General features: G+C 42.6%; 1 protein-coding gene across 8 annotated transcripts in view; it reads right to left on the reverse strand.

The window, feature by feature from the left end:
• The window catches only part of Prune2 (prune homolog 2 with BCH domain), a 263,107-nt gene that overhangs the window by 167,761 nt on the left and 67,519 nt on the right, over window positions 1–27,827 (reverse strand). For all 8 annotated transcript variants that reach the window (XM_052714512.1, XM_052714514.1, XM_052714516.1 and 5 more), the window contains exons 5-6: window positions 27,105–27,254; window positions 24,578–24,672 (exon numbers count right to left, since the gene is read on the reverse strand). In XM_052714512.1, coding sequence (XP_052570472.1) covers window positions 24,578–24,672; window positions 27,105–27,254 — 245 coding nt within the window. The remainder of the gene's footprint in view (window positions 1–24,577; window positions 24,673–27,104; window positions 27,255–27,827) is intronic.

The raw sequence follows: 27,827 nt of genomic DNA on the forward strand, positions 1-27,827 counted from the left end.
TAAAAGTTCATAAATATTACCCCAGCAGGAAGATATTGTGTTTTTATTATGTATTTATCTGTTGAGGGCTCAGGCAGCCACAGATAGCCTTCCACTGCCTGACATGTGTACTTGTTTGTGAGCATTGGCACACCTGTGTATTGGTGCCTTTGTATACACATGAGTGTGGTGTAGCTGGAGTATTCCTGTGTCCACCTGGCTCCTGCAGCCTCTCACACAGAGACAATTAAACACACAGAGACTTATATGACTTATAAACTGTATGGCCATGGCAGGCTTCTTGCTATCTAGTTCTTATATCTTAAATTAACCCATTTCTGTTAATCTATATGTCACCACATGTTCTGTGGCTTTACCTGTTGTCTTTATATGTTGCTCCCTGGACAGCAGGCTGGTATCTCCTGACCCAGTCTTCCACTTCCCAGCATTCTCTGCTCTGCTTGTCCTGTCTGTACTATACTTCCTGCCTGGCTACTGGCCAACCAGCATTTTATTTATCAATCAATCAGAGCAGCACATTCCCAGCATTCCCAGCAGTGTGAAGGCTGGAGGCCAACTTTGGGAATCTTTTTCTCTGTTCTCCACCTTGTATTTTAAGTCAAGGTCTCTCCCTGGACTTGGAGCTCAGTGATTCAGCTAGGCTAGGTGGCCAGTGAGCTCCAGGGATCCACCTGTTCCCTTCTCCCCTGCAGGACTGGGGCTGCAGATATGTATACAGCCATCATGTCCAGCTGTTTTACCTAGACCTAATAGAACAGTGGCTCTCAACATTCCTAATGCTGTGTGCAACCCTTTAATACAGTTCCTCATGTTGTGACGATATGCAACCATAAAATTATTTTCCTTGCTACTTCATAATTGTAATTTTGCTACTGTTATGAATGGCAATGTAAATACATGTCATGTGACCCCTGTCATAGGGTCATTCGACCCCAAGAGGGTCACGACCCACAGGTTGAGAACAACCATGCTAGATGACGACAACATCCTCTGATGCCGTGAAGACAGGCAGGAGAAGGTTCTGGTGTCCTGCTGCTACGACATATGTTTAGCATGGAAAGGACATACTTTGAGTAGGAATGGGGGGCTTAACTGAACCATATGAGCCCAGGTGGCTGGGCTCCAGCTGTCACACACTCAGAGGAGCCTTGGCCGACCTCCAGAACCAATCTGCATAAACTGTTATTCTGCCTAGACTCGCATGTCAATACACAAGTGTCTGAGGTGTGTGCTTGCTATTTCTGGACAATGACACCAGCAAAGACAGTGTCCTTCAAAAACGTCTTGGAGCTCGTAAAACCCAGGAAAACATATCAAGGGAATCACAAGATCAAGCAGATGTGTCCCCGCCTTACTTCTGCTCCCTCCAGTGTCGTCTGTGGATGGCATCTCGTCAGACTCCCTGGCTCTGGAGATAGCCAAGAAGAAAAGTCACAGCCTACAGCAAGTTCAGACCCAGCATGTCTAATCTGTGCTCAATCTAATTTTGAATTGCCCAAACCCCCTGTGAGAGAGTCAAAAGTTCTGGAAGTCATGTGATCATGTTTTCTTTGCCTCCTGGTTCCTTTAAACAGTCTGAGGGAGGGGGAGGAAAAGAGAAGGAGAAAAGACAAAGGAAGAGAGAAATTATGTGTGTATGTATTCATTGAAAAATACAGAATTTTGTTAAAAGACTCTAAATATGCCACTTCTAATGAATCATGTGTTTCATTTTCTACTATTAAGTAGTACTCAGTATATGCCTTCAATTTAAGGCCTCAGATAGCCATAAAAGTCACATAAAACTTTTAATGAGAAAGCTGGAAATCCTTCCATGTTGTATTATTTATAACGACTTGTCACATTTCAGAACATTTTATGGATAAAACTGAAACAGACAGATATTGGCACACTGCAGATACAATAAACAATTGTGAAACCTTACAAATTACAGGGAATTTAGTGATGGTTTCATTAACGCAACTCACATATGCCTCACTTGATGTTTAACTCAGACTCTAAATAAATGTTTCACCACAAAAAATAAGTAGTCATTAACAAGATTCTCCTAAACAAATTTATTAAGAAAGCATGCTAGCTTTCAACCAGCAATCTAAGCTGGAAATCCCAACAACTCCAAAGGAAGGTCCAAACAATGAGATGAGAGGCTATAACCCAAAATAAGACAAGTCACTGACTGGTAAAGCTGTAAAAAAAAAAAATCCCCATGACAATGACAACTTCTACTCCCACAACAGAAGCATGAAACCACAAGTATAACTGATAAGAGGAAAGAAAAAGAGACCAGAATGGAGAAATTTAAGAACAGCCGAAAGACATATGGTATATAATCCCAGACTTGGAAGGAAGAGGCAGGAGGATCAGCCTCAGATTCTCAGTGAGTGTGAGACTAACAGAGTTTTCTGAGACCCTGTCTCAAAAACAAACAAACAAACAAACAAACAAACAAAAAAGTGGAGGAAATAAGACACATCCAGTCGAAATGGTAGCCAGCAAAGACTGGGAGATGGACTCCCAGCCTTTCACTCAGTCTCCATTTACAGGGAGCTACTGTGTCCCTGATACTATTCCAAGGACTGAGAGTTCAGTTAGAAAGGCCAAGCAGACAATATTCCTGCACTCAAAGCAGGTCACACTATCAGGGAAGAATGCATTCTTCTGTATAGCCAGGGGCTGCCCCAAGCTCCCACAACCAGGACCAGAGATATTTAATAGTCTAGGTAACCTTTGTGCTATTTGTATGGCCAGGGGCTCCCCCAAGACCCCACAACAAGGACTGGAAGTAGCTAATAGCCCTTTACACTATCTTTATGATCGAGACCACACCAGATCCTCCCCTAGTAAGATAATACATGTAGCCTCTTTCTAGAACCTACCACCACGGAAGAAGTGGCATGTACTTTGAGGAGAGTTTTGATGTAATTATGGCTCTTGTGCACAGGGGATTGTGTTACACCTGGAAGCTTTCCCCAAATTGTACTATACTTAAATGTGTCTATAATAAACTACTCAACGTCAGGCCCTAGAAGTTTTGAACCAACACCCGATACTGAATCATATTGATCCTGACTTCCTTCTGGTCTCACATGGATGGTCACTCTGTTGACCCTGGTAGTCACAGAGACTCCTACAGCAGGGGATGGGGAAGGCTGCAAATGACACCAGTGTTTTGAAACCTCAAAGCCCACCTCCAGTGACACATCTCCTCCAACAAAGGCACACCTAATCTTTCCCAACTGGAGACCAAGTATATGAGCCTATGGGGGCCATTCTCGCTCAAACCCCACATTCCACTCCCTGGTCCTTATAGGTTTATGGCCATATCATAATACAAAAGGCATAGTCCAACTTCAAAAGTCCCCACAGTCTTTCAGTCTCAACACAGTGTAAAAGTTCAAAATCTCTTCTGAGAATCAAAGCAATCTCTTAATTATAAACCACTGCAAAATCAAAAGGAAAATTATAGGCTTCTAAGATACAGTGGCACAGAATACACATTACCATTCCAAAAGGGGGGGGAATGGGGGCATAGTGAGGAAATACTGAACCAAAGCAAAACTGAAACCCAGCAGGGCAAACTCCACATTCTGTAGCTCTGTGTCTGATGTCAGAGCTCAGATGGCTCCACTCCTCCAGCTCTGCTGCCTCCAACACACTTCTCTCTCCTAGGCTGGTTCCATTCCCTGTCTGCAGCTCTCCTTAGAAGATGCCCCATGGCTCTGGCCATCTCCAACATGTATCCATTACAATTCAGGCTTCATTTTCACAGCGTCATGCAATGGTTTCGCAGGGCCTCCATGCAGAGAATCCCCTGATGCAATCCCCTTAGTGGCTCTTTTTAACCATGGAAGAAGATTCCATAATCCTGCCAAGTTCTGTTGTCCACTGGGATGGAGTCTGACCCCCTACATTTGTAGCACCTTTCCTTTGTTGTGTCTTTTTGGGAGCAGAAAATTGCTTAGGTCTTGTCTTTCCACAGTTGGAAGCTTAGCTGGGTGGAGTCTCACCCTGAGGGCACCCCTCCTTTATTCTATTTTTAATCAGACCTTTCTATAATCTCCTCATCTCTTTCAGCTTAAGCCTCGGATCCAACATTAAATTTCCTGGAACTGTTTTTCTCCTCAAACTATATATTTTGCATTTCTTTTTACCACATTTGTCCCTTTTTCATTATTGACCTGCAGAAGAGTGATTACTAATAACCACTCAACAAAGTCATTATTAGGCTCTCTCTAAATCTCCTCTGAGGAAATGAATTAGCCCAATATTCTTCAGTCTAGCCTCAGACAAATTCTTAAAACAAGGGCAGAAAGCAGTCACATTCTTTACCAAAATATTGTCACTAGCTCAATTGCTAATATTCTACCTACCTGAATCCTCTTGAGCTGGGCCTCCATAGTCCATGTTGCTAATAGCACTACTATTTCCCAAACTCCTACTAGGACGGCCCATTAAGCCCCACTAAGACCATTCAATTACTTTCCTATTCCAAAGTCCCAGAGTCTCTTACTTTTCTCAAAAAACAGCACACTCAGGTCTGTCACAGCAAGAGCTCACTCTTTGGTACCAACTTCTGTCTTAGTTCCTTTTCTATCATTGTGATAAGACACCACTACCAAAGCAATGTAAAAAAAAAGTATTTAATTTAGGCTTACAGTTTCAGAGGGTTAGAGTCCATGATGGTGGAGCACAAGCATGGTGGCAGGGACAGCCAAGAGCTCACATCATGATCAGCAAATGGGAGGCAGAGAAACCTCAAAGCCTGCCCCTAGTGACAAAAGTCCTCCAACAAGGCCATGTCTCCTCATCCTTCCCAAACAGTTCCACTATTTGGGGGCCAAGTATTCAAACATATGAGCCTTTGGGGGGCATTCTCATTCAAACCGCCACAACTGTGTTCTTCCTTTGTTTAATAAGCCTACTCAATCATTGATGTAGTTCAGTTCCATTAAGTCTATTCATTGATGTGTAATCAATCTCTAGAGAGTGAAATTCAATACCCATTAGATAACAATCTCCCATTTTATCTTCACCCAAAACCGTTTGTTTCTAGCTCCAGGAATTCGACTACCATAGATACCACATATAAGTGGATGCATACAGTATCCAGATCTCTGTGATTGACTTGTTTTACCTAGCATAAGGTTCATTCACCTTGTAGTATATGCCAGAGCTCCCTTACTTTATAAGGCTGACACCACTCTATTGTATACATATACCACATCATGTTTACTCTTTCATCTATTCATGGCTCCTTGGGTTGCTTCCAATTTAAATAGTGCTATTATAAACATGGTAAACAATTGTGAAATTTACAGAGTTGGTTTTGAAGAACTTAGCATAAAGAGAAAAGGCTAAAATATTCTGCATCCAAATATTCTTTGACACCTACTCCAGGGCAACTCCATCAGCCACACCAGCTTAGCCTTCTACATTCTCTCTATTGCTATGAGAGCATCCTTAAGCATGTAGCCTGGCCACAGTTCTGAGAGGTAAAGGCTCTTAAAATAAATGGTGTAGCTAGATATAAAATCTTTCTCTCATTGAGTGTGGCTTTCTCTGACTCTTCCACATCCAGGAACTGGTGAGACCCTCAAGGACTAAGACCCAGAGACTCTGAGAAAAAACGACCCATGATGCTATCTTGCCTGAGCCTAGTTTTACAGATTTGCTCACACAGGTCATCACAGTAAGGGGACTTTATTTATAGAGCAATGAGAACAGATTGGAAGGTTGGTGGTTTTCAGTGAATATTCGTGAGCAATCATAGATGGGACACAAAATTTGATCAATGTGCGAAATTCATGTTTGTCATACCTGAGCATACAGAGTGGAACTACAGATCTGAAAAGACCATTGAACAGGGGAGGATATGAGATCCAGAATGTGTTCGGGGAGGGGGTAGAGCATAATTTGTTCCAAGCTAAACATAAGAGATGCCAAGTTACATCCCAGAAAAGGAGTGTGTGTTTTTCAGAATACTGAAACACTCTGGCTCCTGAGCATATTAAACCAGGATGGCTAGGCAGGAAAAGTCCTAATCCAGTTAGAGGACAAACAAAAGAACTGTTGATCACTTTGGATACTTTCATACACACCATAAAATTTAGTTGCAGTTACTTTAAAATTGACACTACCTTGTTTATCACAGTTTATAATTTATTAGTACTCTAACACAGCATACAAAATGTTTTAGAGAGCTGAATGACCATAAAGGAGTTGGTGGAACACTTCTCCAGGGCCTGTGTTCTCCCAAAGGCCCATATCTGACTAACATTCATCTGGGATGTGAAGCTGTGGTGCCTGAGAAAGCATGGCATTATGGAACTTTAGAATCCCAGCCCGGCCCTCTTTCACTCTAGCAAAGACATGATTGATAATTTATTTGGAAACAGAAAAGCAAAATGCAAATGAGGTGATTTTTAATTGTCATTTATGGGTGGTGAATAATAACTTTCACTTCATTTTATGTCATGAGATTCAGAAAATTTAAATAGCCAAATTTATTTTTAATTCTTTGCTTTTTTATCTTTTATCTTTAATCATCACACCAGTGCTTGGGCACTGGACTACTCATGTCTGTGAGGCTAAAAACTTCCCATATCACTCAGTGCTTCAGAAAAGGAAGACTCAATAGCATAGTCCTGGTCAGGATTTGCCTCCGTGGCAAGCCTGACCCTCTGTTCCCTGGATTGACAGAGGCACGCAGGCATCATCTATTTAAGACTCTTTGTACGTGCTGGATTGTGTGCATATACTGTCAAGTGGTGGAAACAAACACTGAATAACATATGAATAAATTACAAGATCTATTTTACACTTAACATTTTTCAAAACACACCTCCTGCTGCTAAAGCCCATGCCCCGTAAACATCTCCAGGAAAGCTGTGATAGAAGCAAGAATAACAACCCCAGAATGACAAATTGGCCAGACAGAGCGAAGGCAAAATAATAAGTACTTCCACACTAGTCAGATGGGGAGGTTACACACACATGCCCACTGACTTGTCTGCTTTTGTAACTGCTTATAAAACATGGTTTCATTTGTGTTCAGAAACAAGTATGATTGAGATCTACGAGCCAAGGTCTAATACTTATCTAATACATATATTAATTGTATGAGAATTCTACACACAAGAATATTACATTAAGACAACTTGAAAAAGAAGATGGGCCACATAAAATTTTGGAAAGTTTTTGCTCTTTGAAAATAATAGCTTCATAAAGAGTTGATTAGCACAGAATATTGGAAGAGTATATTTACCCCAGAGACCAAACTTGGAATAGAAAATAGATCTAGAAAATGTAACATGGATACAATATTTCAACATCCCTTAGCAGATTATTAATAAAAATAACAAAAGATCTAATCAGCATCTTTAATGTCTTAAGTTGATGGTTTTCTCAATAAGAACATCTTTACTAGACAAACATCAATGCATTTTTAAGATGAATAACTATAGCTTAAAAAATGTTGTCAAAACCACTTAGAATAATTCTAGACTTGAATGCAAAGAACATATCCATCTTTTCAGTCTCATCAGATTAAAATTTATTAATTTCCATTTATCAATGTAAAGCACATCTAGCGATAAACTCTTAGGAAACTACCCAGTGGATGCAATATTGTCTGACAGTCTGCTCTGATTCAGAAGTCCCCTGCCACCTGCTTTCTGTAGCTTTGATAGTGGTATGAGAAACTGAAGAAAGCATAGCCACATCGGCAAAGCTCCTGGGCTCCTGGAAGCCACCCGTGCTGTGCGGAAGCAGCGCTCAGCATCTGACCTAGGGCATCAATAAAACAATGAAGACGGGCCTCTTTCGGAGGCACATAAGTGTCATGTCATTAATCGAACTTGGGTCTGAGCCTCCTATTCTTATAAGATGACAAATTAACCATATGGCTACCTCATAGATGACAAGACTAAAATACATTAAACTCTGTGGGGTAAATACACCCACAGGCAAATCTAATATACTGACATTTTTAATACTAATTGAAGCTGATTGATTTACGTATTCTACGTTCTCAACTCTCCAAAATGATGTATTTAATGTTTTATTTTTAAACACAATTAAAAAATAATATATAAATATATACATACTGCAAATGTAATACAGATAACAAATTCATTTAAGCCCATTTATGCACATTAGTAACACACCATGTGGCAGGAAGTCTGGGCGACAAGAAGACCCCTTGGCGATTTATTTTATATTAAATCCCTAATGGCCTCTTCTTATCTTTGCAAAAATATGCACGAAAGTCCAGACTATGCAGCCATCAAAATGAATGGTTATTTATTTGCTAAACGAGAGCCCTATGTTTAATGTTCCTTACACATAAGGTATCTGAGAAAGTCGCCTTCCTACAGCTCCATACATCATTTATTTTACATACCCTAACTTCTCACAACAGGCAGCGCAAAGATATCTCAGAACAGCGTTGTGAGTCGCTGCGATTTTTGTTTCCAATTCCATTACTGGCAGATTATATGTTAACATGTTTACTCGCTTCTTTAACAACAACAACAAATTTATAGGCCGTCTTTGTGCCTGACACAGACATGAATACAAAATGGGAGAAAGTTTGCCAGTGTCAAAAACAACAGCAACAAAAATATCAAACCACGGATGGATAACAAAAGTTCAAGCTTGCAAATAAATCTCGATTAAAAGCCAAAGACAAAGCTTCACGTACAGTAAAACTGTCTGAAGAAGAAATTACTAGTAACTGGCAAGTTTCAACAGTGTGTTCTTTGGCTTTCAAAGAACAAAAAGAGCCTTTCTCTTGTACCTCAAAACTTTGCACTGTGGGAGTTTGAAGCATTCAAGTTGACAGGGACACACTTTGCTATGAAACCACCTCATTGCAGGTTCACACAACCAAAAATGTGTCCATCTGGGAAGCCTCAGGAAGAAGGAAGTACACAAAAACACTGTTGCTTCTTCCCCGCCCTGTGCTGTCTCCATCTAAATTCAGAATCAGAAGAAAGAATTCACACAGAAACAAACACTTGACAGAGAGGAACGTGCGGAATTAGGAAGGTCTAAGCCCACCCTCTTTGTCTTACAGAGAGAAGGAGCTCCCTTTGTCTATAGGGCACATGGCAGTCTTCCTAACCCCCCCTTTGTCTGTAGGGCACATGGCAGTCTTCCTGAGCTCCCCCTTTGTCTATAGGGCACATGGCAGTCTTCCTGAGCTCCCCCTTTGTCTATAGGGCACATGGCAGTCTTCCTGAGCTCCCCCTTTGTCTATAGGGCACATGGCAGTCTTCCTGAGCTCCCCCTTTGTCTTTAGGGCACATGGCAGTCTTCCTGAGCCTCACTTTGTCTTTGGGGCACATAGAAGTCAGTCTTCCTACCCCCCCCCCTTTGTCTATAGGGCTCACGGCAGGCTTCCTGAGCCCTGCTTTGTCTATAAGGACACAGCAGTCTGTCTTCCAGTATCTGGTTTTACTTCTATAGTTTCACTAACCTGCACTCAATCATGGTCTGAAAAGCACAGATATTTTGAGAGAAAATGCTATATTTGTGCAACCTTTATTATAGTATACTGCTGTAATTGTTCATTTTGAGTATTGATCTCAATCTCTTACTATATCTCATTTATAAATCAAGCTATCGTGAGTATGTATGCATAGGAAATATAGTATATGTGCCCTGGGCATCCTGGGTCATAAAAAGTATCATCCTCAGGTAAGAGACACTACTATATATACATAAGAAAATCAAGCAGGATTTGGAGGTCATGCTGTAGAGCTAACTCTTGCCATGATTCTACATAAAAACTTCTACTAAACCCTGTGATTTCTCTGGATGCTCTTAGTTAACATAGCTCTCGTGATTATTTCACAATATGAGGCTTAGTGGTCAAAACTTCCAACTCCATGTCACAGGCACAAGTGCAATCATGGATAGTTATACTTCAACCCTTCCCAGGCAGGCTCATTGCTAGTCGAGGGAAATATGGCCTTCTCTTCATATCTTCTTTCCTGGCTCTTTCTGCTCCTCATCAACAAGCTAACTATAGTCTGGGACACCACTGTTATGAAGCAAAGAAAGGGAGTTGAAGAAAGAGGCTGGTGAAGTTCTTACTTTATGGAGGGTGCACATGCTAGAGTTCCCTGTGTCTCATGTGACCCAAGGGGCCTGTGCCTCCAGACACTGCAATAAAAGACCATCCACTTCCCTGTTACAATCAAACACCTCCCATCTCTGTACCTAGGAAGTTGCAATGAGTTTCCATTCCTTTTTCCTGCAGTCATGGAGATGGTGCTTCCTCTCCTCTCTCAGCTGAGATCTGCTCAGCTTTCACTTTAAAGTCAGTCAGCCTCTTGGATAAGATCTAAGGAAAATGCTGTCACTCCCACATGGCCTGCGTCTGGCCTATCATAGATTCCTGTGTCCATTCCAACCATTTTCTTAGTCTAAAGGCTTACTGCAGATGGGCAGTCTAGAACTCACTGCAACCCAAATGGTCAGCATATTTTTCACTCTTTAGATTGGCATCCCTTCCCTTTACTCATATGGTGTTGTGGGACTCATGTGGTATCATTTTGTACACTGTGAAGGTGAGTCTCTGCCCAAGGCATCTTATTGGTTTAATAAAGAGCTGAATGGCCAATAGCTAGGCAAGACAGGATAGGCAGGATTTCCAGGGAGAGAGAGTAACTCTGGGAAGAAGAGAGATGGATTTTGCCAGCAAGATGTAAAGGGAGGCAGACATACATTATGGAAGAAAGGTAACAAGACACATGGCAGATTATAGATTAATAGATATGGGTTAATTTAAGTTATAAGAGCTAGTGGGAGAAGCCTAAGCTAAGGTCAAGAATCCATACTTAATAAGAAGTCTTTGTGTCATTATTTGGGGCTGGCAGTTCCAAAAGAAAGTTGAACTACAATATGAGACTCTCATGTTCTAATACATCTTCTCTCTTTTATTATCACATTTCAATCATTCTCTTCCCTTTACGATAGTGAAAGTTTAAAGCCATATACTTTTTCTGAAGTTTGTATCCTTGTGCTACGATTTGAGGTAGAACCAGCTGGAACCTTTGTAGATGATTAGGACATGGAGACTAACCTACTCATGGATTGACATGTTACCTCAAATGGCTTCATTATAAAAGCCCTTTCTGCTCTGTCTCCTATATTCATTGCTCCATGTTTTTGATGCCTATACGGAAAGGGGAACTGACTCTCCTCAGTGTAGCCTGGAAGTTGGTGATAGGTGATCTGCTTTTCGGCCTCCAGGACTGAGATCTAAATTAATCTCCTCTCAAAATTGTGCAGTTCATGGCACTCAGTTATGGCAACAAAAACTGGAATAAGAGCTCTGCTTTCACACACCATGGTGGCAAGAGTGATAGACCTTCCTCTGAAGCCCTGGACTAAAGGTCTCTTAACAAGTGCTTGCCCACATGTCCTGTAGAACTTGTCTCCATCTTCCTCTATCCTGTTTCCTGCCACAGACAAAGGTTCCACAGAAGATACCTAGAGCCTCTTCTAGACTCTGAACTCTTGGGTGCTTCAGCCAGTAGACCACACCAGGAGATGTTGGAAAGAACTTGGCCATTTCATTGTAAAAATCTCTTGAGGCCACTCTTTTTCAACTATATTCTCCAAGGTTCTGGGCACTTCTCTCTTCCTTTTAGCCTAACAGTGGCAACTGTTGGAAAACATCTATCTTTCCTTGTAGTTATATTTTGCTTGTGATCTAATAAATAAAGCTTGCCTGAAGATCAGAGTGCAGAGCTAAGCCACTAGTTAGCCATAGAGGCCAGGCAGTGGTGGCACACACATTTAATCCCATCACTCGGGAGGCAGAGGCAGATGGAGATCTGTGTGTTCAAGGCTACCCTGGGCTACACAAGATTGATCCAGTCTAAAAGAGAAGCAGAGCCAGGCAGTGGTGGCACACATATTTGATCCCCGTACTAGGAAGGTGAAGACAGGAAGTGATATGGCTGAGTGGAGAGAGGAATATAAGGAGGAAGTAAACAAGAGCTCAGCTCGGTTTCAGGCTGAGGATTTCGTAGAGGTAAGAACTAGTGGCTGACTGCTCTGCTTCCCTGATCTTTCAGCTTTCATCCTGATATCTGATACCTGGTTTTTATTAATAAGACCAATTAGGATTTGTACTACATTTCCCTCAGTTCCCTCATCATGCCTGCACCTAATAACTGACTCACCTCATTGGCCTTCCTAAAATTACCCCAATTGGTTGGATCATTTATTCTGAGTAGGACCGAGGATGTCAACATCATATTTTTCAAGATCAAATTCTATGACACCATAAATAAATATGAATCCCTCCAGTTTCCTATTGTTCCTCAGCCTGGCATGGATACACGTAACCTGACCTCTCATTCTCCATCATTTCCTGTCACTACAATCTCCATAAATCAAAGGAAAGCTTTATGGGTATTTTCAAAGTAGGTCATTAAAACCCTCTATGCTAATGGATATTTAAGAGCATGCAAAGAGAACTGGAGTCTCAGAGCCCCAGTTACATCTCCAAGGCAAAGACTTACCAAATGGATTGGTCAAAAAGCAAGAAGCTCTTGGCTTCATCACTGTTCTCCCCCAGTGTGCCAGGCAATAGGAATCTCCCAGTTAACTCAAGAACATTTAATAGGACAGACAGTATTTGTCTGGATAAAACCCTAGACAACTAACACATCTAAAAGGTACAGCTACTGCCAGCTTTCTGAATCTGAGTTCCAGATCCATGGATTAAATACCCTGGGTTTAAAATGTCTGAGAAAAATAACTGAACATGTTCAGACATTTTGTCCACTTAATTCCCTAAACAATGTGGTATATTAATTACTGACATGATGTTTATAAAGTGTTATAGAGATTTGATGTATATGGAAGGATGGGTGGGATTACATGCAAATTCTACCCCACTGTGAGTTGATTTGACTATCTGAATATTTGGGTCTCCTCAGAGGATCTGGAAGTCATTTCCCCTACAACAAGGACAGTGAACATGAAAAAATAGTTAAGAAAGAGCCAAGCTTGTTGGAAGGCTCTGATGGATATTTTCCAACTTCTCTCATCCCTGGGTGGGATATCTCATTTTGTTTAAAGTGGCACCAATGACATGTTTTGGTAGATAGAGCAAGGCATAATCTTAAAAGACTTGTGACCCCTGAACTCTAACATTCTTGCTTCTAGTACCTGGGATGGGTTCTTGTCTCATGAAGATGCCTGGATGGAAGACCACATGGAGAGAAGGACCGTTACCCAAATTCACTATAGTCTGCCAAATGAAGCCACAGCCTCGTGAGTGAGGACAGCTGGTCCTAGCCACATCTTACACTCTGATGGCAGCCACATGACTGAGCTCAGACAGGACCCGAGAAATCATGAGAAACTCTCTACTGTTAGTCATGAGGAAGAGGAAACAAAGAAGAGCCTCTGTTGCTGTTGTTGTCACATTGACCAGAACTATTGTGCTGTGTCCACAGCCAGCTAATTCATCAAGGCAGCTGAAAAAGAAAATAGCTTAGACAACCTTCCACAGAACAGTTGGTTTCCCCCTGTGATCCAACTCAGAACAATGAGGAATGATGGGCCTTCAGAGTCAGATTCTCGGGTTGGAAATTTACCCTGTGATTTGAGGTCATTCACTTTCCCTCACTGTTTCGGTTTAATCACTCACCAAACAATTCGAATAGCCAATGACATAAAAAGCTGTCAGAACCTGAAAGCCTCCTCCCTGAAGACTAGCTTTTATAGTACCAGCAGGTGCTCCTCTAACTGACAAAAGGGGAAGCCATCAATAGTCCTACTCAGATGAGATGCCAATAACCGCAGTGACCAACAGCACAGCAAGATATCCCTAAAGGTGCAACAGTGGCACTCGTGTCTTAGCAGTAACCAACAGCTGTCTCATTGGACTTAAGGCCACTGGAAGCAGGGAAGAAATACCTGGTACTGGGAACCTAGGCAACTACCCAGGGCTAGTGAGGTTATGCTCTTGGAGGTCAACCTTCTACTGACCCTTTACTGGATCAGCACAATTCCTAATTGCAGTCAAAATGCTTATACCCACAGGTAAGTGCCGCTCTTACTCCTCATCAAAGAAGCTTGCTTCTCTTTACAGCAGACAGAGATCATCACAGAAAACCACAACTGGTCAAAATGCAGAGAACTGCCAATCAATCATGGGGTGGCCAGCTCCCATGGTTACATCTGCAACATAACTTCTGTAATCAGGTAGAGGCAGGTGGATTCCTGAAGCTTACTCTCCAGACAGCCTAGCAGAATCAGTGACATCCAGGTTCAGTGAGAGACCCTGTCTCAAAAATATAAGTAAGTGAAATAAGGTGGAGACTGACCAAGGAAGTCACCCAACATCAACTTCTGGGCTATATACACATACAATGCACATACAAATAACTTAAAATTTTTGGTCAAAATAAGCAACAATTCTGATATTTCTTCAGTTTTCATTTGAAAAAAATAGTTTCAGGTTCACTGACACTTTGTTAGTGATGGAATAGTTATCAGAATAGACGGATCCAAATGATTGCTTTACATAATTTATTATTATGTTTAGGAAGTGCTTACCATATGCCAGACCATTCTAAATACTGGCTACTGTTGACTTGGTCCTCAGAAGAACCCTCCGAAGAAATCACTAATAAGTTCCCATCTTATACACGAGACACACTACATACTTGATGTCTGTCCCCTTCTCCATCACACCATTTCTAATCTGAGGAAGCACGTGGTGCTTGTATGTCCTCTGTGAAGAGTCTTTCAGAGTTCAAAAACAAAAACAAAAACAAAAACAAAAACCTGGCATTGTGGACTTATTTATTTATTTATTTCAAAGCTTGGCTTTGGGAAGTCCAATGAGAAAACAAAATGTGGCACACACAACCCAACAAATGTAGGTAACATTCAAGGCATGTTGGATATATTTTATTGTATTTGTTTTCTAGGTGTGCAATGCATGGTATGAATATAAGTATTCTTTTTTCCAATATGAAGCATAGCTGGATTTTATTAATAAAAGGTTTTAAAGCTTAGGGTGAGACGGGAGAAGGTACCCGAAAATGGGTGTTGGCATTTCAATAGAGTTGGTAGACAGAATGAGGGAATACCGAGAGCGGCTTCCAGCATCACAACCTGTTTTCCCTTCTCTACCACTAGGCGACACCAGTGGCCCGCAGTATGCTCTTGATGCGGCCAGTACAGCACCCTTGGCAATCACTGGATTAAGATCAGCACAAGGTCTACTCTGTAAAAGTAGACTCCTTTGTTTGACCCTCCCTGTTTCAAAAAAGATTTATTTTTAGTGCGTGTGCCCAAAACAGTCTAGTTACTTAGACATCCAGTCTGCATTTGCACAGAGGGCTGAAGGACCTCTAGCTCAAAGGCATTCCCTGTTGTATTGTTTTTATTTTGGTTTGGGTTTGGGTTTTTCAAGACAGGATTCTCTGTATAGTCCTGGCTGTCCTGGAACTCACTATGTAGACCAGGCTGGCCTCGAACTCAGAGAATCCACCTGCCTCCGTCTCCCACATGCTGGGATTAAAGGCGTGTGCCACCACCGCGCCCGGCTGTCACAAGAGGAGGAACAAATTACCTTCAACTTGGCAACCTGCTTTTCCATGACAAGTTGATACAATGTAGTAATTAACCATTAAAACATTGCAAGTGCTTCCCTGGAAAGTTACAGTCAAATTAATTTAAACCAAGGTCAGGTCCCCAAGTCAGCAAAAAAAAATCTGAAGGCAGGTGACAGGGAAGAGAAACTAGAGGAAAGGTAAGCAACAGCTGCTATTAAAAGTAACTCAGGGCAGCTCAAACTGGTCTGCGTACATTCCTAAAAAGGCAATTAGCCAAATCCTTTCAGAAATTAAGCCATCAAAATGACATTACAGTACACTTAAAAAATGTATTTACAGAGCAAAAGAGCAGCCATCCCGGCATAGCATCGTGGCCTGAGGGGTTCCTTTCTCTGAGGAAGTGTGTAGAAGAGAATTAGATCCTTAGCTAAGAAGAAACTTCAAATTGTCACAATAGATTTGGGGTGGTGCTATTTCTTAATTCCCTCAGTGCTAAAGCAGAGAATGAATTAACTCACTTGGTTGTTTCTGGTTTCTTTGTCATCTTATGGGATGGTTAGGATGACAATAGTCTCCTATGGCAATGTCTCAGGAAGGAGCTGGTGGAGGCACGGGGAAAAGGAACACTGTGCAAACCCTACTCTGAGGAGGAAAGACAGGAGCCGTCAAAATGACAGACAACCCAGGATACAGCTCAAAGTGGCCATGAGCCCTCACTGGCACAGGCTATCACTGTGAAATCTCACAAGAAAAGTTCACAGTCCCAGAGGCATTGCGTCCCCGAGGTTCTACGTCTTCACCTACAGAGAAGGGAGCAAAATGTGGAGGAAACAGGGCTTCTTCAGCCTGGGTTCCCAGCAGCCTGTGAGGTAGCTACAGCTGTGGTGTTTGGCTAAAATTGGGAAAGGTTACAGACCAATTATTAATGCTACCTGTGACTTTAAAGATGACCAGACTCTGACTCCAAACTAAAATCATTAACAGCTGAAAATACAAAGTGCATGGAACTAGCTAAGTAAACTATAATCATAAATTAAGTTTCTATCTTTTCTTTGATTATTAAAAAAATTATTTATTGTTTTACTTTAAAAGGAAAGGAAGGAAGGAAGGGAGGGAGGGAGGGAGGGAGGGAGAGAGGGAGGGAGGGAGGAAGGAGAAAAGAAGGAAGAAAAAAAGGAACTAGCACTTCAGCTCCAGTATCTCATGAAGGGATGTCCTTTTCTACATGTGTTTGATAAGCACCCCCTTAAAGGTCTAGTGGCCTTATGCTCATATCCACAACACGTAGATTATATGTTAACATTCTCCGTGGGCACAGGGTTGATAAGAAACAGAGCATTTTTTAGAGAAGAGAGTTCACACTCAATGACACAGCACTGGGTACCAGAAGCAAGTTCGCAGGCTTGCCCACTGTGTCCCATGCCCCCACCCCTCACATCAGGGATCAGAGCCCCAGTAGACTGCTGGCACCATGTTATAAGGGGTAGCAAGGGATGACTGTCAAATTTCAGAAAATATGCAAACCCATTATTTGCAAATTAGAAACAGCCATTATGAAAATTATCTAATTTAACCTAATCATCTCCTAAAGCTTTCACTTCCTAACACTACTGTTAAGAATTAAGTTTCAGTATCAATCTTGGAGAGATGCAAATATTAAGATCATAGCAAGCACAATGATAGCTAGGAAATATAAAAAAGGATTTGGTGCCATTTAGGGAAATCCATTTACAGAGGAGAACTAGATGGAATGTGTTTTATGAATCATGAAGGTCCATTTGAAATTGACTAATAGATAAAATAAAGAAAAGTCATCAGTGGAGAGATACATTACCCCCAAGTTGAGTTTAGTTGGAGAAACAACATAAAAATTCCATTCCAATGCATTTTTTAGTAAGCACATTTTCGCAGACTTTTAGCTATGCTGTAGTTTGAATCAAAGGCCCATGTGCTAAAGGCCTGGTTCCCAACCTGTGATACTGCTGGGAGATGATGGAGGCTGGGCATAGCAGAGGGAATTTAGGCAGTCAGGGATGAGGCCTCGAAGGGGATATTGAACCTCCAGCTTCCTCCTGCTTCTCTTTTTGCTTCCTGGCCTCATTGAGGTGAGCAGCTTCCTCCACCAAATGTCCTGCCATGATGTATTATATCACCACAGACTCAAAGCCACCATGGACTGAAACCCTTGGTACCATGAGCCAAAGCAAACCTTTCTTCCCTATAAGTTGACTAATCTAAGGTATTTCATCACAGTGACAGAAAGGTAAGCAATACACTGTCGGTGATGTATTTTGGGCCATCGTCAGAAAGTGCCTACACACAGGTTGCAAAGATCTTAAAGTGTCACAATCTTCAGCTGCTTAATTCTTTAACTAGATCACTCTGATCCTCTGTCCAGGTTCTTGCCACTGTAAAGAATGGCTCATTCCACAGTGGGAACAAAGGCCCATGTTTCCAGGTCAGGTTTCCATTTCTTCATTCTGCCACAGTGCTCAGGAAGCTATGAATTATTGGCATGAAAATGATTTCAACTTGCAATCTACACTTCGTGTGCCTCGTCCAAGCTGATTCTTAAAATCCCTCCCTGACAGTCATCCAGCCATGTTCTCGTTTGCTTCAAGACCCTCTGGAATTCTTCAGCATAAGAACTGTGAAATTCAAACACCTCACATACACAGCGTTTTGTTGTTCGGAGTTACTCCCAACGTTGAAGAGCCATACTGGTTTGTTTTGATAAAGAGAAAACCCCCATCACTAAATATGGTGGCTGAGAAGGCTGCTCTTCATTTTATACACTGATTTGGAAACACTGTGTTGCAGCAAGGGAGTGGAATCATGCGTGATTTTGAGTTCTAGAATCAAGCTGATCAAAAAGGAGGCTGAGAGCAACTGAGCTACCCGGGAAGGGGGCTCTTCAACCTGTTGAGCTGCCTGCAGGCTGTGCAGTGTGCGCCAGGTTCCCGGCTTTCATGAGCTGTCACCCATGCTGGGATGGGCTTTTGCTGATGCCACTGTCTTTCTGCTCTGACAGGATTCCTAAAACCTTCCGCCCTGGGTCCTCAAGATTCTTTCCTCTTTGTGGAATAGGATGAGAAATGTCCTTCTAGGAGAAGCTGGGAGCTGTATGTTGAAAATAGCTTCCGAATCCCCTCCAGGCACTCAACCCAAGCATCAAATGGGATTGCTGCATGAGGAAAAACAGACAGCTCTGCGCTGAGACTCGAGGTTCAGGCTTGTCTGATGCAGATGCTGGAGGCACTTCCATCAGAACAGGGACCTACCATAGCACCCTTATCCTTTGGGGTTCCAGGAGGGTTGGATTCATGCTTGGACGTTTTCATTGCAGTGTCTGATGCACACTGACCATGCATCATCACGCGTCGTCTTCTACAGCAACAAGGACAAGCTGACCGGGACTCAGAAGGAAATGGAAACACTCAGCATTTAGAACCCGGAAGTTCTGGGGTTGTGGCTTAGCAGGAGAGCCTATGCCTGACATACGGGATGCCCTGGGTTTGATCCCTAGAAACACACCACTCAAAATAATAACTTCTACAAATGACAGCATGATAGGTGTTAAATTTCAAACCTGGTACAAACAGCTGAGATGCCTATTTAATATAGCAAAGCAGTCCTGGCCCCTAGGTTCTCCCAGCATCCCTCAGTCCCTATCTGTTACAGGGTATGGCTGGCACACTCTGCCCTCTACCCTGAACTCTCCAGCACAGGGGCTGAGCTGTCCTTCCCCCAAAGGCTCTTTCCTATATAATCCAGACATTTTGGTTACCCACCCCTTCCCTTTCAGACCTTTGGCCTCCCAGCTGCTGCACCCAATTTCCCTCTCTCTTCTCTCCCTTCCCCTCTCCCTCTCCCACATGGCCCAGCTCAGCCTGGCCATGTCCACTCTAGACTCTTCCAGATATCCCTGCCTCTGACTATGCTCTTTCTTTTGTCTATAATAAACTTTCTCCTCCACCATACCTAGGAGCAGTCATGTCCTTTCCTTTCCTTTTTTTTCATTCAACAGGACCTGGAAGGGCTTATCCAGGCTTTGAAAAGTCATTTTTTTTCAAAAACACTTCAGTATTTATTAACATTTCAAAAAATATGCTAGTCAAAAAATGTTTCCCTAAAAGAAACTATGCATTTTATTACAAAATAAAGCAGGTCTTTCATCTTGACTTAAAAAAAAATCTGTATCTTTGCTCAAACAATGAGATGCCCTCATTGGTGTCTAAAGAGGGGCTCAGTCTTCAATTACTGGTTATGATGGGCATTTACATTCACAGACCAGAATAAATACTCTCTTGGAGCAATGCTCATGGTGTTTCTTCTGGTCTGTGCTGTCTGTGGCTGCTAATGGAAAGTGCTGGTGTTTTTCCCCTCTGCTGTGTTCCAGGGCACTTTGTAGGCAGTGATTTCTGTGCAGGACAGGATGAGTCAGTGCCCTGAGTCACTCCAGGAGAATGCAGCCCTGGAGCTCCACCCCCACCCCCACCCCTAGGGTTTCAAATAGTAGAGCTCTGGTCAGGAGGACTCTCCCAGCTCCCAGCTCTGTAGAAGAATGATCCAGAACACTAGCTGTAAATGTGGGTTAAATTTTAGGAGTTGTGATCACCAGTGCTTGTCATTTACAGTAAGCTGATTTGCATACAGCAGCAACGGGTCCATGTTCACATAGACAATCCTACTGTAAGTTTTCTTATCTCAAGCTTTCTCGGAGATCTCATCACAGTGAATGTCCCCCTGAAACTGGAAACACTTGGAATGTGGGTTTATTTGGAAACAGGACTGTTAGAGAGATAAGTTAAAAGAGGTTGTCAGGTGGGATCTGATCCATTGGGACTTATGTCTTTAAAGCTGGAACAGGGAGAGTCAGGACACAGAGCCCCACACCATGGGCAGATGACATAAAGATAAAGCCAGGGTTCTTGATGATGCTTCTACAAGGCAAGGAACGTCATTCATTCTCCCAACCTTCAGCAGGCACTAATCCTGCAAGCATCTTGATCTGAGGCCTTGAGCTTCCAGAACCATAAGATAATCAATGTCTTTTGAACCATGTAGCCTGTGGACTTTACAGCACCGTTACATCAGCCCTAGCAATGGCTTACAGCATGTGTCTGTCTGTGTGTGAATAAATCCTAGTGCTGCTGATAAAAAGCAACCCCCACCCCAAAGCCTGACCTTTGTCCTCACAAAGTAAAGATGCTAATGTTCTACACCTCTCTTCAGGGAGATGCTTAAGGAGGTGATGACAAAGGAACCATTACTGTAGTACTACCATAACCCACCTCAGCAGCTCATTATTAGAATGGAAAGATACAGGCATCTGAATGTACTGCTTTACTGGGGTGTAAATGAACCCAATAAACGGAATCACTAATGGTTCTGCTAGCAAATGAATAAAGGTAATTTTAGTTCCAATTGACCACATGCTTTAATGTTCATACATTTTTCGTCACCAATGAGAAGGCCCAAAGGATCAGTTCAACAATCGTCAGTCAAGGAACTGGATGTCACTCCTTGAGGCACATTCCTTTAGAGGTGCGTGCTGCAATCAGACTCAAATGCCTTGGAGGAAGTGGAAAGGGACTGAATGCCTTCGCTTCCCGCAGCTCTGTCTGCAAAGGCCTGTTGTTGCCACTGCTGCCCAGCTTCAGGTAGGGTTTTACCTGTTACACCTCAAAATCACATTCATTTATAACCTTGTGTGCTGAGCAAAGCTCTGAAACTGTGTTACTATAAAGATTTGATTTTTACAGTAGTTCTTCCCACAACTAATATTAACATATTTTAGGTTACAGTTATCACTTGTGAGAAATCTACATCAAAAATGCCAAATGGGGATCTACAAGCTTTTTCCTTATCGTGTAGAATACCCGAATCTCTCTGTCTGTCAGCATCAGTGGTTTCTACCTCCCGTGCCTGTGGCTCCCTCTATGGCCCACTTTACAAGGAGAAAAGCTTCTTGGGTTTCTGAATATTTACATCCAACAAAATTAATTGGTCCATTGGGCAAACAAAGGCCAGGTCATATACAGTGGTGGACTTAGAGCAATACAGAGGACCATCAGGCATGTGGAGTGCTTTTCCCTTCCCCTGGACACGCCACAGAGCATCCCATTGCCCTCTTCTGATTTAACAGCTGACTAGTTGGCAAAACTACTCACGCAGTATTGAGGCTGCTGAATTAAGTGGTAATGACCCTGAATATGAACGAGTAGGCCATTTAAAAAAAGAATCTGTCTGATGTTAGCTTTCAGTCATAATTGAAAGAAACTGGTTCAAAAGGGGCAAAGAAAGTGAATTAAAGGCCACCCTGAGCTACAGAGGGAGATACTATATCAAAAAAAAAAGGAAGGAAGGAAGGGAATAAAGGAAAGGAAAAGAAAAGAAAAACAGAAAAAACCCAAGAACTAGGCAGTGGCAGAGAATTTAACTAGGAAGCCCAAGGCCCTGGGTTCAATCCTCAGCAATTTAATAGTAAATAAATTTAAAAAAAACCAATCAGATATTAAACAAATCCCAAATGAATATCTGTATTTACTAAGCACCTACTATGTGCCCACAACTGCCCGAAAGTCATGTCAAAATAGCACCCCCAAGTAAATAAAAATACCATCTAATTATAACTAAATATACTAAGTCAGTTCACAGTGACTGGAATTCATAGTACACATGGAAGTCTCAGTTGGTCGGTTATAGAGACTGCATTGCGTAAGAGCTCAGAGGTGGGGTAAGAAGTAGAGAGTTTCTGGGGGCCATGAAAAAGTGTCAACCCAATGTGACCCTGCTTGGGAGAACAAGCCTGATTTAGAAAGCTGTGGGAACAACGAAGAGCCTCCTTGAGAACATACCGAGATGGAGAGAAGCACTGAACAGCTATTCTAAAACACAATAATGTTTGGGGGATTCTGGTCTTTGTTCTTTTTTTTTTTTTTTTTTTTTTTTTTTTTTTTTTTTTTTTTTTTTTTTTTTTGGTTTTTCGAGACAGGGTTTCTCTGTGTAGCTTTGCGCCTCTCCTGGAACTCACTTGGTAGCCCAGGCTGGCCTCGAACTCACAGAGATCCGCCTGGCTCTGCCTCCCGAGTGCTGGGATTAAAGGCGTGCGCCACCACCGCCCGGCCCTGGTCTTTGTTCTTTAAGTGAGGTGGCTGAGAATCAGAAAGGAATGCTGAACCCCAATTACCTCCAAAATAAGGTTAGGAAAACAGCACTGTGTGACAGGATGCCTTAGCGGGGAAAATAAATTCTGCCTTTAACTATGTGTGGGGTTTCAACTGACACACTGGATTAGTGAGCATCTTCTCTTCCAGGGGAGCTGCAGCATATTAGGAAGGAGTCCTTGCTCCATTTCCCAGCTCTCTTTAACATCCTCACTCTGACGTAAATACAGACATAGTGTTAATAGCATGCCAGCTCGCTTTCAGCTGGTGAGGGCTTCAGCTGTACCTGTCGATATACGTAAATGTCCTCTCCCCTCCCAGAAAAATCACACAGGGATTCCAGAATTATACTTAACTGTCTGATTAATTACTGGACCTCCATGGAAATTACTGTCAAGATTATCTAATCATTCTATCTCTGGTTCTGCTTGATAAACATTTGTAGTTTAACATATTTGGCAAAGTCATTATATACTGCTGTAATATAGATGAAGGTACATTCAAACTACAGTAAGTCTATGACATTCATAGCCTTAAAATAACTTACTAACGACAGACAGTTCCCTGAGCAATTACAAGATGTTCTATGTTAATTTAGAAAGGAATTCCAAACAAGCCATTTAAAACCTAATAAGATGCCATTAAATGAGGGGGGACAGGGGAGGGGGAGCTAAAGAAAACCCTAAGGCTTGAACCAGTAGAAATGATTCTCAGAGCTACTGACCCTTGCAAGATCCATGTTTTACTTGGGTTTCTAGACACGAGGCAGATTTCTAATTGAAGGTGATTATCTAGTTACTACGTCCCAAATTGCACACATTTCTTGTATTGGTTCACACCCACAACTAATTAGACGGAGCATTTATCAATCTGAAAGTCCGTGGAAACTGTTGCATTGATCTACCAAGCTACACATCGAGAAGGAGTGCTATCAGCTCAGAACTAATGTTAACCGCTGGTACTGAGGACAGCCAGCCCCTGCTGGTACTGACATGCATCTGTGAGCTGAACTGCAAAGCTCATCCCCTGGGGTGAATTCACAGAGGTCACAGAGGGAAGGGCCTAGTTCGCTCTTGGGTTTTCTAAAGTGTGGACACCAATATGTATACCAGCCATTCCCAAGAAATAGATGCACTGAGACAGTCACCATCATCACAAGGAAGACACAAATAGCAATATACCATTCTAAAGACATTCCTATCTAGCAAATTTTATCTCCACACACTTCTGAACTCCATGCCTCCAATCAAAGATGGGTAGGTAGCCTGACTGAGGAAATACAACAGTAAAATACATACACATATTTCTACAAAGGCACAGATGCACCACTGTAAAATATAGCTCCCATTAGTTGGGTTAATTAAGATTAACATGTAAGTCGTTGGGAACCTTCAAAGTAGACAAAAGGTAATTTACCAAGGAAAGATATAAAGACATTCCAAGTCATTCATTAACCATACTGGAGGGCTGAGGCTCCTTCTTAATACTGGAGTTGTCATAGCCGATTATCAAAATGGCCTGTGACCAAGCAGCTTACAAAAGCCAAACCACAACTTGTTTGCACAAAGAAAACATGCAAGTGAACCTAATCATGTATGTTACAATCACTACTAAACACAGATACATGTGAAGGGTTTTCACTGGCGTACACAGTGCTTCCACGGCAACAATAACCTCCTGGCCAGTCGGACACTCAGAGCAAACCCTCCCCCTGACTCACACAGAACTGCCTCACACGGCAGGACGTTGTACTCCCAGTGTTCAGACAGCAACTGTGTGAAATCTGTTTGGGCTGGAAAAGCACCCTGCCCTTACCTCCAGGGTCATGTCCACAGTGCTGACGGCCACCTTTATTTCGCCATCCGACAGCTCCTTCAGGTCTTTCAACATTGTTTGTTCAATACTTAAACCTGTAGATAACAAGAGGAAAAAACAATCTATACTTGGGATCCATTAAAAAAATACATGTCAAGGGGTTATGTACAGAATTTACTCTACCAAGTTCAACGTTTTGTAGTATCACTTTTACCTGTAATAAACACACGCTAAGTCAAAAGTCACGTTTGTGGCAGCATCTATATCGGGTAAGACGCAGGCGGGAAATAGAATTTACCACTCACGGCGCAAACGGAGGTTCGTAGTGGCAGGGCACTTACAGAAGGGTGGCCGGATAAAGGAGAAAATGAAAGATGAGCAGCTAGAGACCGGCAAAGAACAAAGACTAGGGAGCCAGGACTGGAGAAAGGAGTCTCCAGAGCCTGACAAACAGCAAGAATGGAGCAGGAAAGGCATGCCCAGCCTTAGAGTCCTTCCTCCTGCCCTCACTATTCTTCCCATTGACCGAGAGAGACAAGGGAGCCTGGAACAGGACACACCCAGGTGTCAGTCTCCAGAGGCCCAGAGCAGGTCCGGTAGGGAAGGAGTGGACAATCTTACCATACCAACTAGCCAAGTTATAGCCCCAAAGGTCCAAATTTAGGTGATCCTCTATAATTGTATAATTGCCAGCATAATCTTATGTAAATTGTACTTTATAAATGCAGCTCATAAAACTTCCATAATTGAGCCAGGTGTGGTGTTGAACATCTCTAATTCCAGCACTTGGAAGGCACTGGCAGGTAGATCTCTAGGGGTTTGAGACCAGTCTGGTCTATGTAGAGAATTCCAGGCAAACAAGCCACGTTGCTTAGTGCCACCCTGTCTAACACAAATGAAAACTATCTTAATTGAGCTGACCACCCCTGTAAGAGTTTCTGGCAGTAGGTGTTACTGAATTCCTCACTTGATGGCAGGAATAATCTAAAGTGGCTATGCTCTTGAGAACTCTAGAGCTGTAGCAGGTGACCCAAGTATTTCTATCACAGGCAAGCAAGAACGGGTATGTCTTAATGTTTAACTGGCTTTCTCTATTGAAAGATACACTGTAAAGCCATGGAAGACACAGGCATTCTTTCTGGATGTTTATGAAGATAGTGTACCACCCACCCTGCCAGTATGGAGCACGCTGTCCATCACATCAACATGAGGAAACAGATAGGGCTACTCGACAATCTCATTTGACTAAGAGTGAAGTGTGGCTTGTTTTGATTTCTAGAGTACACTGTAACAACAGCAGCTTGGGGTGGGTCAGGGAATGAATGAAGACAGACACCACTGTGCACCTGTGCATAGGCATGCACCCACACCCATGCACAGGAAACTGTGTGTGTGGCAGATGCTGACAAGGTCCCACCAATATCCTTAACCTCTTTTTGTCTCATTTTGGCCAGCATCACACTCCACTGGCCATCTGAGATCTTTGCTGGAGCCTGCTTTGGAGGATTCACTCTCCACTGGACTAGGGAGCACTCACTATTTCAATGGTCTGCTGATTTAACAACTAAATCTAGTTTCTAGCACTCTGTTTCTGTGGTATTAAAACACCGACCACGACTAATTTCAAACTTTTAACCCAGTATTAGCCAACTCACAAAATTCCAAAAAGTTAACCACCAGGCCTTAGGGCCAGGGTGGCCTGCACCTATCCATCACTGTATCTACAGGGGACCACCCTAAGGTGCAGATTTAATTCTTTCCCAGAGTTTCCTAGTGAGCTCTGGTCTCCTACAGGGCTTACTTGCTGGATAAAGCATACACTTGAAAGACTCCTCAGATAAACCACTTTGCCCCTAGGGAACTCCAAAGTAAGGGAGGAAGCTTTGTAATTTAGTATTTTCTCCTTAAAGGAGGGCCTTCTGAGTTTCAATCCCACCCAGCTCACTTGCTACAGCTATGTGTATTGGATACTGGGAGAGCAAGGAAGCCTGTCTGTGGTTCAGTGTTCTCATCTGCAAAGTGGGGTGTCATGAGGATTCAGGAAGGTCATTCTTGCGAAGTTAGACTGTCAGAACCTCGTGCAGATTAAGCTCTGACTGAAACACGGCTGTTTATTACTAACAATGGTGGATCAGGATAATCCATTGTCCCAAGGAGGCCTAGACTTAGAGAACAATTTCATTGGCTTAGTCATCTTCTCTCCATTTATTCTAAATGAAATCAAAACGATGAAACCCAACTGTGTTTGACACTGCTCCAGCAATGTTCTCAAAACAGAACTTACTCAACGGGTGTAGACACCAAATGCATTAGCCCATGGATTAGCTAAATACCTAGGCAGAAGCCTGGACAAGGAGTTCCAGCATAAGATGCTCACTTCCAGACTGACAGCACAAACCCAGAAACCCCTCCAGAAGCACGAAGAAAGAGGGAAGAGTGCAAGCACACTCAGATTGACCTCCTGATAATCCTCCACAGGCAAGCCATGCCTCCTGGAAGCAGTGACCGAGCTAGGACAGTCACTCACCCTGAGCACTGAGCTGGGTCTCCTGCAGCACGCTGATGATGTCATCTCTTGGAGGCAGGTTGGGAAACTGTTCTTCCAGGATGGAGAGAATGTCCTCCTGCTTCTCTGGGAGTTCAGGATCCATGGTCATCCACTTGAACAGGATGCTGCCTGAAAGGCATGGGTACAAAGGCACTTGAGCTCTCTCTCCATCAGCCAAGACATGAACAGTGAAAATCAGCGTCCTCATGCTGCAGGTACTGGTCGAGGCTGGACTGGTCCCTACTCTCCTGGGCACAGAGTTTGAGAAGAGAGAACAACACATCTCCACACAAACACAGAAAAGGGGACAGCCTTGGCTTTAAATTACTTCAAAACAGAAATTAATGGCAAACTATTCAAAAATTTTGTCAATTCTATCCCCTTTAAGGGATCAGAGAACATTCTTCCAACTTGCCATGCTACTGATTTTATATATTAATTTACTTCTTTTCATAACTGGATGATTGTACAACCCCACAGTGCACAGCTATTCTATCTGACGGCCTGGCTAACCTAAGGCTGTTCCTAGCCTTTCAAGTAACATACACAGCTTTGAAGTAATTTACAGTTATCAAAGTATACAGGCTCACAGGCTGGCTCTCAACTTCAGGCTGAGGTTTTTCAATTAATTTGTTGCTCTGGTTTTAGTAGGAAATGTTAAAAAATTAGGCCAAACAGTTGGAGGCAGGTAATAAAAAAAAC

Source organism: Peromyscus californicus, unplaced genomic scaffold (genome assembly GCF_007827085.1).
Source record: "Peromyscus californicus insignis strain IS unplaced genomic scaffold, ASM782708v3 Scaffold_4__1_contigs__length_199733344, whole genome shotgun sequence".
Classification (NCBI taxonomy): Eukaryota; Metazoa; Chordata; class Mammalia; order Rodentia; family Cricetidae; genus Peromyscus; species Peromyscus californicus.